Source organism: Apteryx mantelli, chromosome 36 (assembly GCF_036417845.1).
Source record: "Apteryx mantelli isolate bAptMan1 chromosome 36, bAptMan1.hap1, whole genome shotgun sequence".
Lineage (NCBI taxonomy): Eukaryota > Metazoa > Chordata > Aves > Apterygiformes > Apterygidae > Apteryx > Apteryx mantelli.
In genome coordinates, this window is record NC_090013.1 from 230,891 (window position 1) to 249,370 (window position 18,480).

The following is an 18,480-nucleotide window of genomic DNA, read 5'->3' on the forward strand; positions in this document are numbered from 1 at the left end:
TGCCGTGCCCTCGCCAGCGTACCGTGAAGTGGCCAGGATCGAACTCCTGGGGGTGGCCCCGAATGAAAGCACCCCACTGCATCCTGGCACTAGTTGATTCGGGAGAAAAATCCTGGCCTGTTTTCAGGCTCCCTCAGCTCCAGAGTGTGTAGCGCTACTGTTTCTCATATCGCAGTCTGCGGTGTTGCTTTGTGAATGCTGCTGTTGAGAGTGTGCTGTCAGGGGTAGCTTAAAAACCATGTTAAGTTTCAGCTGCTGTTCTTCCATGGGGCGGCTGATAGAAGAAGAAGAGCTATTGATGGTACTGTCGTTGCACCACCCTAAGGGCATTTTCTTTTGCTTTAATTTCTGTTGGATCACATGTGCTGGACTGATCTCTGTTTTACGATAACTGCAGGTACACGATCTTCAAGGACCACGTCACGCTGGGAGACTGTATCCTTCTTGCTGTGATAGTCTCGGTAAAATTTCTGTGGGGAAACTGCCCAGTTAAATAAGTGCTGAGATCTTGTATGTTTACAAGATGCACAGCCTAAATGCTGGACCAACACTCATCAAAACCCAAGCAGACAGCATGAGGAGAGGTGAACTTGTTGAGCTCAGGCAGAGCTTATACTCTTTCCACGGTACTGGCAGCCTTGGTTATAGAACACGCCTCTGATAAACGTTTTTTGTTTCGTGACATTGGGAGAAAGCTGAAATATTGTACAAGGAACCAAAGAACAGTGTGTGATGCAGCTAAGCGCTGGGGGAGGCTTGTCTGGGGCCCTCTCCCTGTGCGAGAACCGCCTTAACTCACTGCTTCAGATGAGATCCATGATGGCATGAACCTGGAGCTCTACTACCAGTAGCCGCAGCTGCAGCGCCATCCCCCTTCCCTTCCCTTCCCTTCCCTTCCCTTCCCTTCCCTTCCCTTCCCTTCCCTTCCCTTCCCTTCCCTTCCCTTCCCTTCCCTTCCCTTCCCTTCCCTTCCCTTCCCTTCCCTTCCCTTCCCTTCCCTTCCCACGTCGTGTAGCTGATGCCTTCCCTCTCGTGTGGCCAGAAAGCCTGGAGCCCCGGCTGTACCAGCACCCCCAGATTCACGCATGGAGGCAATAAACGCGCTGCAGCCTCTTGGGGCTGTTTTCACTAGTTTGTAATAAACATGTCCCTCGACTCCTGTTGTGCTGTGGCTCGAGGGGCCGGTAGGGGTTGTGAGCGGTTCCCGGGGCCGGTGTCGCCCCGGGGAGGCCGGGGAGCGGGAAGATGAGGGCGGGTGGGCGCTCTCTCGCCTCTTTTGTGTCTCGGCGGCCGCCGTCCAACCTCCTGTCACGTGCCCCGCGATCGCTTCCGGATCAATGCGGCCTCCCGCCCGTAGCCAATCTGCCGGAATGGCGTGTGCTTCCGCCAATGGTGCCGAGAGCTCGCGCACGAAGGCGGGACGTGGCCTCCCCCTGGGCCAATGGGGGCAGAGCGGGGGCGGGGAAGCCCCGCCCCTCGCGCCAATGGGGGCCGGGTCGGGAGAGGTCGGTGCGGGAGGTGCAGCTGCCGCGGCTGAGGGAAGATGGCGGAGGAGGAGAAGCTGCCCGCGGGCTGGGAGAAGCGCATGAGCCGCAGCTCCGGTACGGGCGGCGGTGGCGCCGAGCCCCCGCGGGGTGGGGAGGGGTCTTGGGGGTGGTGAGGGCTGGGCCGGGGGGAGGCCTGGCCGGGGGGAGCTCTTGGGCGCGTTGAGGGCCCGGCCGGGGGGTGTGATGGGGCCTGGCCGGGGGGGACGTTGGATTTTGGGGTCTTTTGGGGGTGTTAAGGCCTGGTCTGGGTGTCTGAGGGTAGCCTGGCAAAGGGGGGTTAGATTTTGGGGGGCTTTTGGGGGTATTGAGGGCCTGGCTGGGTTTTGTGGGCGTTAGGGGCCTGGTCTGGGTGTCTGAGGGGAGGTGTTGGGTTTGGGGGGCGTTGGGGGCCTGGCCTGGAGGGAGGGTGTTGTGTTTTGGGCCGTTGGGGGCCTGGCCTGGATGCGTGTGTTGGGAGGGTGGGTTGAGGGACAGAGCGCTCTGGGGCAGGTGGTGTGAGCTGGGCTTTGGGGTGGGTCTTGGGGGGTTCTCACGGTGCTGAAGTTCAGGCTTTTGAGGGGGTCCTGAGGGGTGCTAGACTCTGGGGCTGCTTTGGCTGAGGGGGTGTCTGACCCATGGGGAGAGTTCGGGCTTTTGGGGGTGGGGGGCATCTCCTGTGTCCGGTGGGGTGGTGGTCTGCAAAGGGGGATGGAGTCTGATTTCTGGGTACTGGGTTATGGGGGGGGAGCTGCGCTGTCCCTGCACCCCTGGGGGAGAGGGTGGTGCTGGCGGCTGCTCTGTCCCTACGTAGCAGGCGGGGAGGCCTGGGGATGGGGAGATTGAGCCTAGAGAGACCCTTGTCTAAAAGACCCTGTCAGAGCATGGCAGGCTCTTGCTTTCAGTGTGGCTGCTGTGACTGTAGCTCGGGAAGAGAAGTCCTTGATCAGGATGGTGTTTTCATCAGGGCTTCGTCCTTTCTAATTAGAGCTTCCCATGTTACGGAACTTAATGCCTCAAGGCAGTTTCTAGGATGTCGTGTTCTTGTGTTTGACTGTGGAGGGAGATGAGCCCAGGGAGGCAAAGTGTGCAGAAAGAAGAGTTGTCTGTGTGAACCCTTCTTTGCTAAAACTACCGTGGTTGACGTGTCTTGGAGACAGAGAGCTTTGTGATTGTGTGGCGTTGTCAGATCCGGGTTGTTAGTGGCCTCCTGGATGAAGAAACAGGAATGATTGTAGGGCGCTGGTTGGGACTGCAATGGGGGAATTGGGTCCTTTGTCGTTACAGCATAACTTTTTGCTGCATAGTAAGTTACCTGCTGCTGCTGCTGCATTCCCCCTGCCTTGATTTACTGGCAGAATGGGCTTTTTTTTGTGAGTCTAGTGTGGCTCTGGTTTCAGTGGAATACTTTGAGATGAATGATGCAATAGAAGAAGTCAGAAATCATCTTGATTAATGTTGTGAGTTAATGCAGGTAAATGAACATGTAGCTCTGAGCCAGCACTGGAAGGCCTTTAAGCAGGTGGTGTGTCCCTGTCACTGGGTGACAGTATTACCTGGCTTTATTTTAGTGCTGAATGTGTGGTTTTCATAGCTGACTTAATCAGAACTTTGCTTTCTACTATGAGGGGGAAGGCATGAGTGTTTTGTGCAGGGAGGTCCTATTTTATGGTAGAAATAAAAAGTGATTTTGGAATCAGGCTTTTCTGTGCGGTACAAAGACATGATCTTTGTTAACAGTGATTTATTGCATTTGCTGCAGCCTATATTAAGTGATGTACTTAGAGGGGCTTTATACTGTTTCACCCTTGCAAATAGCGCTCGAGTGAAATGCAACCTTATATCCACACATGAGAAATCTAGCACCGTTCCCCACCCCAGCAGGGGCAGAAGGGGCAGTGTTCCACTGTGTCACCGCGCGCTTCCTTAGAGGATGTGTTGCCACCACGTGACTGGGAGCTCACTGCGCTCCTTGCTTTCTCAGGAATAATCAAACGCTTCACGTATGTGAACGTGTAGTTTAACCCTGGCCGCGATGGCAGGGTGTTATGCGGGAATGTTAATTTCTCTGACGGGATCAGTGGGTGGTTTTGAGCCTGATCCATGGGAGCTTTGTGACTTGCCCTGAATGGGAAGGGCTGCTGGAGTCTGCTTGTGTGAGGAACTGTTTCTTTGACTAAACTCTTGTTTTCTGACAAAACCATTTGTGTAGAAAATGGTGTGTATGTAGAGCTATAAACTACTGTTTTCTGTACTGTGTCTTTACTGTGCTTGCACTGATAATCTGGACGTGGCCAACTGCAGTCTCACCCACTTGCAGAAATCCAGTCTTATCTGTCTACTGGGCCATGAAAGGAGCTAATTCTAGGGGTCTGACAGGAGCTTTTTGTAACCCTAACCCTCTCTTTCTGTCTGCAGGCCGTGTGTATTACTTCAACCACATCACAAATGCCAGCCAGTGGGAGCGCCCCAGCGGCACTGGAAAGAATGGCCAAGGGGAGCCCACCAAAGTGCGATGTTCACATCTCTTGGTGAAACACAACCAGTCCAGAAGACCCTCATCGTGGAGGCAGGAAAAGATCACGCGGACCAAAGATGAGGCACTGGAGCTTATAAATGGCAAGTAAATGCAGGAGAGAGAAAGAGTGATACTATTGTAGGGGAAAAGTCATTTTAAGGCCTAGAACTGAACCCTGAGATGAATGGTTCAGTGTGTCCTGAACTCTCTAAAGCAAAGTTTTTGAGCCAAGTGGTTTGAACATGGACTTTCGTGTAGCATAGCCACTTGGAGAAACAATTTTGCTGTATGATTTGCTGGTTATGATTAAATGACATAAAGACAGGTCCCACCCCATGTGCCTTCTTCCCCTTGTGTTTTTTGTAATGTTATTTCAGAGGTTTGTTTGTATTTTATTTGTAAATGTGTATTTTTATATTAAAAATAAAGTAATCATTTAAAGCTAAAACAAATGTTCTTTAAACATCTCTTTTTGTTTAATATGTCATTTGACTCTTTGCCCTAATGGCAGTTGCTGTAAGTTCTGATTAACCTCTGCTTGAAATCAAGTTGCTTGTATAGACATCTTGCACAAGGCCGTACAGACGACCTGATCTGCTCAGGCTTTTCCCCAGGCGTTGTGGCTAGGAATCAGGTCTGTGTGCATGCCTTCCACAATATGCATTGTGACTTCTCGCAGCATAGATCCTTCCTTGCAATCCTGGCAGTAGAATTGAACTGATGTCATGTTTCTTGAACACTGAGGTTTTGATCTTGCAGAAATAAGCTCAAAGTCCAGCTGTTACTGTTGACTTTTTCCTCTTAGAATAAGGAATTCAGGGCTTGAGATCAATTTTAAACCAGTCCCACTGATTAGTTAATGAAATCAAGACCATGTCCTTTAAGAGGCAGTTCTGTCCTTCCTGGCAGTGCTGTTGCAAAGGCTAGCTGCTGTGCTGTCCAGGATCTGTGAGCACACACAGATACATACTACTGATCTGGAACTGTTTTGTTGTCTCTATGGCCTCAGCCATGAAGGGGAGAGGATAGGAAGGCAATTGCCTTGAGCCTGACAAACAAACTTAAGGCCTCTCTTTTTTGAAAAAACTGGGAGGGGAAATCGCTGAATAATTGGAAGCACTTAGGTAGTGACCAGCAGGTGGTGTGCAGGCCTTTTGAAAGGGAAGTTGAATTAATTAGTACAAATGGGCCTTTTCTCAGGGAATTGTCTCGTTTGGATTAGATAAGTGCAACTGGGGGCAGTAAAGCAGGAGGCATGCGTCGTGTGGAGCTCTTGTGCCAAGACAGTTGAGCATGACATAAATAGATTGAAATGTTTCAATCAAGTCGCAAATTGTCTTTGGAGAAATCCTTCAAGGCTGTGTTAGAACCATCTCTTGGAGTGATGTTCGTCCTCCAAAGGCCAGCACAGAACTTCCTACAGACCAGAGCTTAAACAATTCGTGAAGCTTGTCCTAGTCTCTTGAGTAATGGTGAGATGCTGAGGAAAACACCCAGCCGCTTTCATCTGGAAGTGGAGCCCGGGTGGGTTGAAGAATTGCGCCAGTGCTATTGGAGGAATGGCCGGCTGGAGCCGCAGTAGAGTTCCCACTGCTAAAACAGGAATGCAATGCTGCAGGCATGCTTTAGGCAGACATTGATAAGCTTGGACCTACAGAAGAGGGAATCATTTAAATTTTGGAAGGGAAGGTTCTCTTGGGCAGACTTGCCGATGCAGAAGTGTTTCAGGAGTTTGTGACCTGGCAGGCTGTTTGCTGTTTACAAGTCCTGTAAACTGGTTATCTTTAGCAGCCTGAATAACATTATTTGGCCTAAGCAAATGTCATCTTTTTTTATTTTGTTTGGGTGCTTTTCTTTATCTTAGGTGCCAGAGGTCTTTGCTACCTGTAAGGCTATGGAGGGAAACATTTTAATCTGTTCTTTCTCAAATATAGGTGCAAGTTAAACAATTTTTTTTTCTTTAGCTCGGAAATATGAAATTTAGATTGACAGCTTCAGAGCCCTCTCATTATCGGATAAATTTTATGTCAGTCATTTCTCTGTGGTGTCTGAGGAGGAGAAAGTTGTGACTGGAGCTTACATCATGTAAATGCCATGCTTGTGTTCTCGATAAAGGCCATTAGGGATTTATTCTTTTGTCACTTTCATTTCCATTGCTTTTTTTTGGTCTTCCTGAGAATGAAATACTATTACCAAAAAAAAAAAAAAAATCTTTCTGTGAACATCCCCACTTGTCCTTGATAAACACTAATCCTGGGAAGATCATAGGGACCACTAACTTATGATTAATTATTTTGTGGTGGCTCTCTTGCCACTGATGCTGCTGATCTGGGATTATCTTCTTGAAAATTATTATTATTATTATTATTATTTTTAACAGCTAGAGTTTATTGCATGGATGCACAGCTTAGCTCTGCTACCATTTTTGACAGTCAGGCATCACTGAACTTCTCTGAACAGACATACTGTACCTGATGAATGTAATTGTAGCGTAGAATTGTCTAAGTAGATCTCTGGGGAGGAATCTGTTTGACAGCCATAGTACACACATTTTCATGTTTCGTTTAGAGATCAGTTATGTTTGGCTTATTTCCTTCAGAATCAAGCTCTGGTGTTTGTTCTTAGAATTTTTTTTTTTGTTTGTTTGTTTGTTTGTTTGTTTGTTGTGTAAAGCATTGCATTTGTTTAGGGAGTTCTTAGTTATGTTCCCATGGAAGGGAGGGCTATCCTAAAGATGAACAGTTCAGTAAATTTTGGTTAATTGTTAATATTTGGCTAGTTGTAGATATTCCATTTGATGGCTTTTCTCCAATAATAAGGGAGGAGATTCAAGACAGCTGGAAGGGTGTGTTGCCCATGAATAATTTTTAATTTACTAAGAAAGTTGCAGTGGAGGATTAGAAGTAGGTTAGCTCTCGCTTTGTGTTACAGCATGGTTTGGGTGACCTGGCTTGCTGTGTGCTGTTCTCATAGGTGATGACGTTGTAGGGAGCGCAGGGCTAGAAAGAAACTCCTGATCTGAGTCTAACCCTGGCTATTAAAGGGAGCGATACCTCTTAATCCCATTTGTGAGAGTGATTGATCTTCATCTAAAAGGAGGTTTTATTTCTCCTCGCTGTGCCTGCTGCGAAGGCTGTTCCAGAACATCTCTGGTCTGATGTGTAGAAACCCAGTTTCCAGCTAAATGCTGCTCATGGCTAATTTTTATGTGTTGTTTTGTGCATTAGTGTTGTTGAAGTGACTTTTCTTTCTGATGTTGACCTCCCAGTGGATTTATAAAGAGTCCTGCTCTTTCCCAGCCTTTTTTGTTGATTAAACCAACCAGGCTTTTAGTTTCTAGTAATGTAGGTCATGCGTTCTGCTGCTTCTACTCTTAGCCCTTCTTTGCACTTACTTCAGTTTCTATTAATCTTTCTTGAGCATTGCTTCTTTGTGGTACACAGTATTACAGATTAGCTCTTGGCTGTGCCTTACACCGTGGCATTTACTATTACTCTTCTTTCTACTGAAGATAGCATGACTTCTCAGTGCTGCATTTCTCACTTGAAAAGTCTGTTTTGTAGCTATTTCTAATTCCGCACTGGTTTCCTTCACCTTCTGATTGAGCTCTCGGCATATAGAAGAAATTCTCGTTGGTTTTGTAAATGCATGTAAGTGACTTCGCTTGATGTTGTTTAACTCTTTTCTTCAGTTCTTGGTCATCTAGTTCACGTTTAATATTCTGGTCCTCCCTTCTGCTGACAGTGCTTCCAAGCCTTCCAGCCTCTTGTTGCACTTTTCATTAGTATACCCCAGTTTCCTGCTGCAGAGTCATCTCATCAAAGACTAAGAGTCATCTCAAAGTTTCTCTTCCCTGATATTCCCCATTTTAGCACAACCCACTGCCATTTTTCATCTTACTATTTTTGTATTAATCTCCCATTATTCAATTTCACTTATGTCTGGAGATTTTTACAGGTGGTTTATTAAAATCTAGACAGTATCTGCACTGAATAATTTGTTCTAAATAGTTGAGATCATTGGGGAAAAGGCTTATTAATCCCACTTCTCGGAGCCAAAGTTCAGACACTCGGAGCAAATGTCTTGTTCTGGGGTAGGTGACTTGAAACTATTATCTCAGTCCTGGGTTTTATCCATAAAAGCATTCATCTAGCTGACAAGCAGATTTTGCTCTCAGGCTGGTCACTGTCATAAAATTAGAAAGTTTTAATAACTGAATTGTAATTCAGTGTGTTGTTGATTGGTTCATTTAGCAAGCTTGAGAGACCTTTTTTTTTTTACCCCTAGGAGCCTGTTGATGTGACTAGTGCAGGCAATCTAGGACATAAAGGTAAACAGTTTGATCCTTAATTTGGATGCTTTGTTACTTTAACATCAGCGTGTATCTTCAGGCTGTAATTCCTGACGCTTCTGGATGTGATGTGTACCAATGTGCCAGGTACTTGCTAGGGGCTGGCAGCTATGTGTAATTAGATATGCACTTATTGTGATGCAAATATGTATTTTAGGATAAACTCTGTTTTGTCAGCAAATAGACTGTTTATGCTCAAGCAGCTTAGTTTAATCGGATGAACAGTATCTGTTCCTGTTCTAAAACATGCATATGTGAATGCTATGAACAGCCTCCTACCCAGATACACAATTTTTTTCCAGATTAATGCAAGATAAGTAGCTGTTCTCTTAAGTTTTATAGAACTTCAGAATTTTATGTAGTCTTCTGACTTTCTCCACCTGTACACAATAAGCAGAAGGTAGGATAAGTGTGTATAATCTCACTTATGCAACAATATTGCTGATGGTGTTTTCTATTAAAGCAGGTTAACTACTTCAGGAGTTAAGATAACTTTCTCTGGCTTTTGAGTTATATTCAGAACTACTTTTTAAAAAAGCAAGTCTGAGCCAGATGTAATCTCCTATACCCCTTTTTAATAGTCTTTTTCCTGGCCTGGTTCATACAGTAGTCACATTCAGCTGAAAATGCAAACCAAACTATTGTGAACTCTGTGCTGAATTGCAAAGATCTAGGTTAGTGGCAGGCAGTTTAAAAAGATATGATTGACTGGGGGAGGAAAAGTGGGCTGTAGGGCAGAAGACCAATTTGAAGACTTAAAATCACTTAGTTTTGGTCTTGCTAGAATTAAACTGCAATAAAAGTATTCATCTAAAAATTGGTAGCCTCCTGCTTCAGTTGCTGCTGCTTCCTGTCTCGAAAACATGGGTCTGTGAACTACTGAGAAGCAAGCCAGGCTGTGGCTTAGTAAGGTGGCAGCTCCATTTGACCTCTTTCAGGCAGAGAGAAGGTAAAGGTTGCTTCTGTCACCTGGCACTAAATATGTGTGTCTACAGGCAGGTTCCTCCTTCCTGCTATCCAGTGGCACCTGCTTAGTGTGTCTGTGCTCTCAGAAGGATATGACGTTCTTTCTAGTGATGAGCAAAATTGATCATAAGTATTTTTTGACATTTCAGCTTGACTGCAACTAGGAAAAATTTTCAGAAAAGTCATTGCAATTATTTGGTCTTCAGTAGTGATTTGGAAAACACCGTGCACTTTGCAATTATGCCATAAAGTCACAGATTTAATTTGCAGATGAGCTTCACCTAAGTTCCCTCTTTAAGAAGTATTTTCTCATCTCTTGGGGCTGGTATTTCCTCAGGTATGTAGAGGTATATAGCGTTAAAACTAACTGGGAACTGCTTATTTCCTCATACTTTGCATCAGACACTGCCTCCTTCCATTTCTGAGAGCATCCCTCGAATTTATGAGATTAATTCTTTACTTATGCATGTGACGCTTTCAGCTAGGGCTCTTCCCCTGCTTGTGGCTGGAATCAACCATGCCCAGCCCAACTTGGTTTTTTAGAGGCTTATCTAGCAAAATCCAAGCTCTCATACATTCAGGCTACAGTGCTTAAATGGCAGTGACCTTCACTAGGAAGTTCAGTTATTGAAACCAGGAGACTTAATAGTTTCAGTGTGAAAAACATCCCCATTCACTTGATTTCTCTGAGCATATAAAGAAAGTCAGCTGCTATTGCTGTCTTGTTCAAGGGCAAGTGCCAGACTCCGACGCAACCAGAATTTTAGCAAGCGGCACAAACGGCACGGGTACCGGGCATGTGCGTGATCAAGCCGTCCTTGTGCTTGCGATTCTTGCTGTGGCAGGGGTTCTCGCTGGTGGGGTAAGACCGCTTTGCTTTGGGATGGGAGACACTCAGGCTTTGATGCTTCCCCAAGCTGAAAGGAGGTTTCTGGAAAGAGTGATTTTGCGAGTGAATAAACGAAGCTCCAATGAGAGCTCTGATGAGTTCATGTGACCTTGTTGTTGGCCTGTTAAGTGTTATGGTCCCCGGTTCCTCAGCCATGGAGAGTAGCTTCGGTTTGGGGCGCTGCTGCCGGAAGTGGCCGCGTGTGGCGCTTTTGAGGCCGTTCCTCGGATCCGGGTGAAGCCTGGGTGCGTTCCCTTTGGTGCATTCCCCTCCCTCGCTTGAAATGGGTGGGTGAATGTGATTCTCTCCACATCATTTAGACTTAATTTGTCTGCTGTGGCCCAAGGGTTAGGCCGGGGGTGCCTCCAGTGCGCCTTGGTGACCACAGGCGGACTTTCCCCATCGAGCGAGCTGCCTGGGGTGGGTGCTCCTGCAGGGAACACACCGCTTCTCGCCTCGGGCCAAGGGCGGAGGTGGTCCTCCCGCGCTGCACCCTCTCCCTCCTCTGCTCCGGGGTGGCTTCTCAGCTCCGCGTGCTCTTTCACGGCAGGAAGCAAGCTCCCTCTGGCGGGAGCAGGCAGCTTTCCAGGCGTCGGGGCGCCGGGTGGCTTTGCTGGCGGCCCGACTGGCAGCAGGAGCGTCGCCGCGTCCGGAGGTGCCCCGTTGTTCGCAGGCTTTGAGCTGAGCTTTTGTAACCATCTCTCCGCAGAAGCGTTTCCTGCTGCTGGCATTAAGTTACGGTTTGGTGGGAGGTGGTTGCTGGTTGGGGCCAGCGGCTGCTGGGGCTTTTGATCAGTACTTCTTTTAGTGAATGAGCTGAAGAAAACCGGGATAAGATCCTTGCATTAAACTGTCCGTGTGGAATTTCCTAGTTGTCTCCGGGATCTGTGCAAAGCTGCCTCATGGTCTCGAGGCACGTTGGTGATGTTTGCGATTTTGCTTGTCTCTGAGAGCCATCGCTAGCCATCGTTAGTGGCTTCCCTTTTTCCCCCATCCCCAATCATGGTGTCAAGTTGTTGACTGGAAAATGTGATCTAAAAGGTGAGCTATCTTCTGGATTATCTTGTTACACGGCTTCAGGAGTTGGCCGGAGCTGCTCCGCTGGTGCAAAAGAAAGTCCAGAACAGTGAGGCAGAACTCTTGGTTAAGACTGTGACTACTTCTTTACTGACCTTTTAAGAAGCTGTCTTTATAAATAATTCACTTGTCTGGGATTCTTCATGCTTGGTCGTTTATCAAGGTGAACCCTTCTACAGTCAAAAACTCCTACATTTTGAAGCCCAACAATAAATTTCCCTACTTTAGGGGTACTAATAGGTGAAATAGACTTTTTTTTTTTTTTTTTTTTTTAAGAAGCTTAAATAGAAATGGCCTATGGCACAAAGATTGGAATTACACGATGCGCTGCATGGCGAGGCCGGTGTGCTGTGGGGCAGTAAGCCCCGCGTGAGCCGTCGGTGGGTTCAGGGTGGAGCTGGGCCATGGCTTTGGTGGGAGAGCTGGTAAAGAGTAAAATCTTGCACTGCTGTGCTAATGTTCCAGATCTGTGCGATGGTGTTTGTGCCCTTTTTGTCGTGGGATGCAATGCTTAAGGCATCTCTTGAAATGTGATGACCTGCTCCCCTTTATTCATCTTCCTCTTTTGCTGGGAACATTCCCCTTGCTACCATGCTTCATCTGTGGCTTTTTTTTTCTTCTCTCCTGACTGTGAATTATTCCCTGTATCTACAGGCTACATCCAGAAGATAAAATCGGGAGAAGAGGATTTTGAATCTCTTGCTTCCCAGTTTAGTGACTGCAGCTCAGCAAAAGCGGGAGGTGATCTGGGTGCATTTGGAAGAGGTAAGTCAAGCTCAGCATGGCAACGTGAGCACGAGATCAAGATTACAGAGCTGACGCTGATATTCTTGGCAGGAGGTGGGGTTTAATAATGCACCCTGCTGTTGGGGGAATGAATATGAAAATGGGTTTGTGTGCTAGGCAGCCTGCTGTGCAGGAAACGTAGTTTGCTGCCTAGAAGTTAAACCAATTAAGAATGCAACCATAATATTATTCTAGGCAGAGTGGATGTTGTGCAAGTGCCCTTCATGAAATTGGCTTTTCCCTCTGGAAAAGGATTTTCCAGCTACATTGAATGGAAATCCAGTTGCACAGTGTAATGGACCATGAATAAGGAAGAAGTGGATAAGTCTTGCTAATGGCTCACCAGATAAATGATTTGGCATTCTAATCTTAAATCAGAAAGCTATTAACAAGTTGTAGAAATAGGAGTAATTTACAGTCCACCAAAATAATGTTGCTGGTGAGAGAGTTTGTTACAGAATTATTGATCAGTGCAGTGAGGGATTGATAACAAAAAGCTCTTGGATGCTTCCTCATTAATGAGATTTGCTAGGACAGAAGAAAGAACCTTTGAGATGGGAAAGTGAGAGAGAGAAACCTGGTTTACATTGTCTCACAAATGCTTTTTGGAATAGCTTAATTTCCAACTAGGAGCAAAATATAAAGCAATGATGCCATATGAGTGTGGCTACAGTATTTAAAGAACAAACCAAAATCTTAATAGCAAGGGTGCACGTGCATATTTTATTTGAAGAGGATCAAGAAAGGTTCCTGTCAGAGATAAAATGCTATATTTATCTTTATGGTCTGTGCCCCAAAGTCATCGGAGCGTGCAGCAAACTTAAAGGAAGATCTGTAGTGAGAGCTGCTTGCATCTGAAACAGGGAAAAGCGGTCTGACTTGTTTAAGCCTGTCAGTTTTGGTGGAAATGTTTTTCCTAAACTCATGATTGTGGTTGGTAGGAAGCAGACTGAAGTGTTCAGGAGCTCATCTTGGGATGCAGACATTCACCCTGCAGCAAATATACAAATTTTGCAGTAGAAATCTGTGCAGCTGCCTAAGCATACAAGGATGTTAGACCAGGCAGCCTGTAGGGCCATCTGCACAGTTGTGAATTGCAGTGCTGCTTCTGATTGATTTTTGGTAGGATGTTTCTGGAATAAATAAAACAATAGTTGGCTTGATCTGCAGCCGTTAACTGTGGAAGGGGCCGCTGGGTCACTGCTTTTGCCCCTGCTAGCTGGAGACCACCAGGCTTTGGCTGCTGAAACTGCCTTCAGCAATGCAGATTGTGGTCTTTCACCAAGATACTGTTTTTAATTACTGTTCCTTTCTGGGGTCTAATTTTGCTACGGTTAAAGCAGCAGTTGCTTCCTCAAGTATCTCCTTTCAGATAGTGCTGAACAGTAATATTTTATAGATTCCTATATAATGAAACATTAATCTTAGGATGCTGTGGCTGCTATTTTGTGTTCATTAGAAACTGTGAGTTTACTGTGGTCTTTGGAGACATGTGGAAAGAGATTTCTCCTGGCTATAGCAAAAAGTAAAGAAATGTTGCAAGAACCAGTCTCCACTAGATGACACTAGAGCTATGAGTGGCGGCCCTGCTCCTGAGCTGTCACTCTCCGTCTCCATCTCTGCCTCTTTTCTTATTGGGCTGAAAATGTAATTTATTGGAACTTGGAGCACTGGTTACTTTGGAGGTGAAGTTGTTAAAACATTTCGATTTATCTTCATGAAAAACTTCAAATAAGCCATGTCTTTGCTTGAGAAAGACCACTGTGGTGTAGCAGAGAGACTGTTCCTCATCTGAAGTAAAGAATTTGGGTCCTAGCAGAAAAAATAACTGAAAACCTAAGGTGAAAGGTTTCCACAACGCGGTTCTGTCTGACAGTGAATGACACCAGCTATGTAACTGGAACTTGAGACGGGCAGGCAGTCTGCATCTCCAGCAATTAATCTAAATGCTAAGGTGAGAGAAATGAAACTCTGGAAAGTCTTATGTATCAGGTCACTTCAGTAATAAAACACTTTTTTTTGGAAGGGGAAAATATCAAGCTGAAGTTATTATGACTAATCCTGAAAGAGAGGAATTGAGCTTTTGTGACATCTAACTGCCTTGGTAGAGAAATGGATACGGATAGATTTAGATCCTAGAGTAAAATATAAATTCTGGAGATGCTGCTTAGCTACATGTGATGCATCCAGGATGTATGGTCTTTGAAGGGGCTGGGAAGCTGAGGTCCCAAAGAGATTAGTATATCACTGCGATGTCTGCTGCTGATCCATCCGTCACACTGCCTATAAGCTTTCTGTAGCCGTCTCCTAATGTGCTGTGGAGTCCAAAGCTACCGCACGGTCTTGAAACCTGGAGACGAGGGTTGTAAACGTACAGGAGATTTACGCTGCATTTTTGGCAAGACGCTGATCTATACATCTCCTCTGGCATCTTGAGGCGAGCGCAGTCAGTGCAGAGAGCGAAGGCTCCCTGTGTGCGCAGGGCGCTGTCCCCACTGGCCTTCCCTTGCCAGCATCTTGTCCTTTCGCTGAAGCTTTTGGTGGGAGTCCCGCAAGGAGACTTTGGCCTGTCAGCAATAGCAGAGCCTTGGTATTTCAGCTGGGGTTGGCAGTTTCTCTGCTCCAACTTCTGTCAGAGTAAATTGGGCAAAAATACTGTCCCTCTTGAACCCTCTATAGCAGGCTGGTATCTTGGCTTGAATTCTTCTGGCTGAGCCCTTGTCATTGCTTATTCTTCATGGCCCATTGCAGAATTGCTTTAGTTCTGCTCATTATTCCCTGTGCAGGGGACTTCCTCTTATCACCTCTGGCTTTCCTGAGCCTTGATTACTAAACCTCCTGGAACTCAGCAATTTGGAGACCAGAGCCTTAAGAGCAGTTCTTATCTAGGTCATGACATTAGCCACGTGTGCCTTGTAAATTATTTAGTGCAGCTTGTAATGCGCACCACATCCATTGCCTCTGTGTACCTTGAGGGCACATGAGACTGAAAGACTAACATCCACTTGTGCCAGTGAATCTGCAGAACAGATTTCCTCTGCCTTTTGAGTCCACAGTCTTTCCCTGCTGCAGCAATGTTTACAGGATCTGAACAAAATCTCTATTTTAGAAAAAGTTCATCTGTGTACACGGATGTGTGAATGAGTTGTTTTGGATTGTCTTCTGAGAATATTTGAAAACAAACACCTCCTGCAAGTTATTAATTGGTGACTTTGTTGTTTGCCTGGAAGCTGCCTTCGTTTGAGGCTTGCTTGCTCAGAAAGAGCTTCCACTCTTTGCTGTGCTTAATTGAACTTTCTCATTGCTGCTCTCTGCAGGTCAGATGCAGAAGCCTTTTGAAGATGCCTCATTTGCACTGAGGGCTGGCGAGATGAGCGGACCAGTTTTTACAGAATCAGGGATCCACATCATCCTACGCACAGAGTGAAGTGCCTTGGAGACATGTAGAAAGGAAAGGGCGAGGGGAAGAAAGGAAAAAAAAAACCTACTCCAACCCTGCACTCTCCCAAATGAACTTCATATCCAGTTTAAAAAAAAAAAGCTCATTTCATATCTCAATATCTTCTGTGGCACCTGACACAATGTTTTTAACCTGCAGAGATGCATGGTTAGCCAAAGGTGAGAACGTAATCAAAATAAGACAGTAGCATCTTTCATAAACAGAGAGAATGTTAAAAACAAAATTTCTGGCATGCCACAGCTGCTTGAGTTATATTGACATGCCTCCTAAGCTGAGGAATTGTCGATGCTAAAGGTCACACTTCAGTGCTTCCCACATCCACCCTGTTAGAGATACGGAGTATTTATTGCAGTGCAGCACTGATGATGGTGAAGTTGACTTGTGAACTCTGGTGCTATGATGGAATGAACTCCCAACCCTCTGCATGTTTGTTTAAATACCATTTATTCTGAATAAAATGTATTTGCTCTGCAGCCCAGTTCACTGGTTTGTAGAAATGATTTACTAAAGCCATTCATAAATTGACCGTAAGATATCAAACAATGAGCCATCTTGGCATGGGGCATCTGTTGGTGCCTGCCTGTAGCTTCCCTTAATGCAGTTGTCTTGGTGAGGATCGTTACTCTGTCCTGTCATGCAGTGGCGCGTGGAGCTCTCTCCAGCTTGACCATTGCTTGGACTCCAAAACTTGAAGATGCCTTTTGGTTCTGAGTACAAACAAGAGAGGTTAATGGCCAGTAGTTCCCACTGCAGGAAGGTCAGTAGCCAGTCGAAGCTGTGTAGCGGTACGTAGGATGCTGTGTGTTATCCATTCCAGCGTGAGGTCACTCCATTATTTAGACATGACCGTGCCATTCAGTAGGACGGACTGTATTGTGGATTTTCAGTTTTAGCTAGAAGGCTGTTTTCTCAAGCTCCTCTCGATCCACTTGTGGTTTAAACACTGTAAGTCATTGTTTTCCAGTTACACTGCATTGCTTATGTTTAGTAAAATAAAACCAGAAAAAAATCCCAGCTTTCGTCCAATGCAAACAAGCTGTATAGTTCCAGTTCTCTTAAGCAGAAAATAAAGCCCTCTCCAATTAAACATTTCAAGAGCTCTGGTATTGATTATTTCTCCTCCTCTGACTGTAGAGGTCCTGTGGCTTCTATTAGAACAAATGCAAACCTCTGCAGTATGTGCTGAGGTGGCTATAGCTGATGTTTTTTTCATCATAAAATGGAAGTGTGATTTGTATTAAGAAAACTCTCTTTATTCTCAAAATTTCTCTGTCTTAAGCTGTAACCTGATATCCTTAATTCTCTTTCATGGTTGGGTTTTCCTGTTTTGCATTGAGTTGGTGCCTCATTCCATAAGTACTATTTAAATTGTGGTATAAGGTGTTACTTCAGGTAAGGTAAAAACAGTACTTCTGGCTCTCTAGTGCAATTCAATAACTATTTCTTCCCTCTTTTCAGTTTTGCAAATTTGGATGTTCCATTTATTGTATGAAATCAGCCATTACTGAGAGTGACTCTGCAGCATGTGTTTTTTCTAAAAACTCCCATCTTTCTTAGAACTGGGGAAAAGCAACATCTCTTAAATACTCTCTACGATTAAGGTGATAGCCTAAAAAAACCCAGACACCTGAATACGGTTTGCATTTCTGCTTCTGCTTTTACCTTTGCTAGTTATGCTGGGTAAATGGAAGGCTCTCGTGCATCAGATAAAAGTTGGTTTCCGTAGCAACTCATTGATTAAAAAAAGAAGAAGAAGAAAAAAAATATGCTAGCTCTGGGGTGACAAGCAGGTGAAAACTTAGAAAAGGAAAATTGCCTCAAGTAACTGTGTAGCATCGTGAAAGCGGGATCAAAGGTAAATAAAGGAAAGCAGAGATGTCATCTCTGTCTTGAAATGTGGCAACATAGCAAAAGTAGTGGCAGCCGAGGGTCTTCCTGACTGTACAGTCTGCTTGCTTCCCGGCCGTTCGTGCTGCAGTGGTGTGGGCCCAGCACCAGATTCCCATCTGTATCTTCATCAGAAGGTTGCAAGCACCAGGAAAGCAGGGTGGGGAGAGCCTTGGACTGCTCGTAAAACTGTGACAAGACTTCCACAATAATGAGGGAAAGAGCATGTGAGACTGCCTGCAGTGGGAGCTGTTCTTACACTGGCACAGGCGGCAGGCTTCCAGCGGGTACAGCAGTCCTGGTGGACACTGTCAGAAGATGCTGCCTTCTACAAAGTACTTGCAGATGATTGTGGATGTCCCCTTTCTCACGTGGACAGCAGACAGGATATTTGCTACCACTGAAAGTGCCTGAAAGCATAACATTTGTGAATCTGCTGTGCTGTATGCAGAGCTCCAACTAGCCACCTAATGAAGACTGGGAGAAAATAAATGCCCTTGAGGTACCCTGTTGGTGCTGCTCAAGGTGGAAACTGCACAGTAGGCCTAATGGTTCTCAGGTCTCAGCGTCTTGGGCCATGGTTGTGAATTGGCCGTACTCAGGCCCATGTGGTGCTGGTGGAAAGCTGTCCTGTGCTGCCGCCTCTCGGTGGCAGCTCATCAAAGGCCACTTTGTCCAGTGATGCAGTGGGGCTCAGCCCTGCTGCATGCTGGCAGTGGGACTCTGCTAAAGCATTTAGCAGAGCAGATGGGATCCCTGGGAGGAGGAGGATCTTCTCCCCGTGCTGGCGGGCCACGGGCTCTGCTCACGGTTTTGTTGTTGGCTATCTTGGAACTCGGGTTCTGCTCTCCTTGGAAACTCTGTTGTAGCAGGAAAGAATGAGGCTGGGAGCACACTTGGTAGAAGACATTTCCACAGGTGGAGCTGAGGTGACTCAAGTCTGTGTTTATACCTCCGGGAGCCATATTATTTTCCACTAGCATTACCCCACCTGCAGAGATGACTCAAGGCTGAGACCCCAGA

The 18,480-nt window shown here is 45.9% G+C and overlaps 1 protein-coding gene across 1 annotated transcript; it reads left to right on the forward strand.

The window, feature by feature from the left end:
• Nucleotides 1-1,490: 1,490 nt before the first annotated feature.
• On the forward strand, nt 1,491-16,657 carry PIN1 (peptidylprolyl cis/trans isomerase, NIMA-interacting 1). Its single transcript, XM_067314635.1, has 4 exons — nt 1,491-1,601; nt 3,942-4,142; nt 11,979-12,089; nt 15,428-16,657. The coding sequence occupies exons 1-4, from the start codon at nt 1,544-1,546 to the stop codon at nt 15,535-15,537; spliced, it is 480 nt and encodes a 159-aa protein (XP_067170736.1). The 5' UTR covers nt 1,491-1,543; the 3' UTR covers nt 15,538-16,657.
• Nucleotides 16,658-18,480: the final 1,823 nt, after the last annotated feature.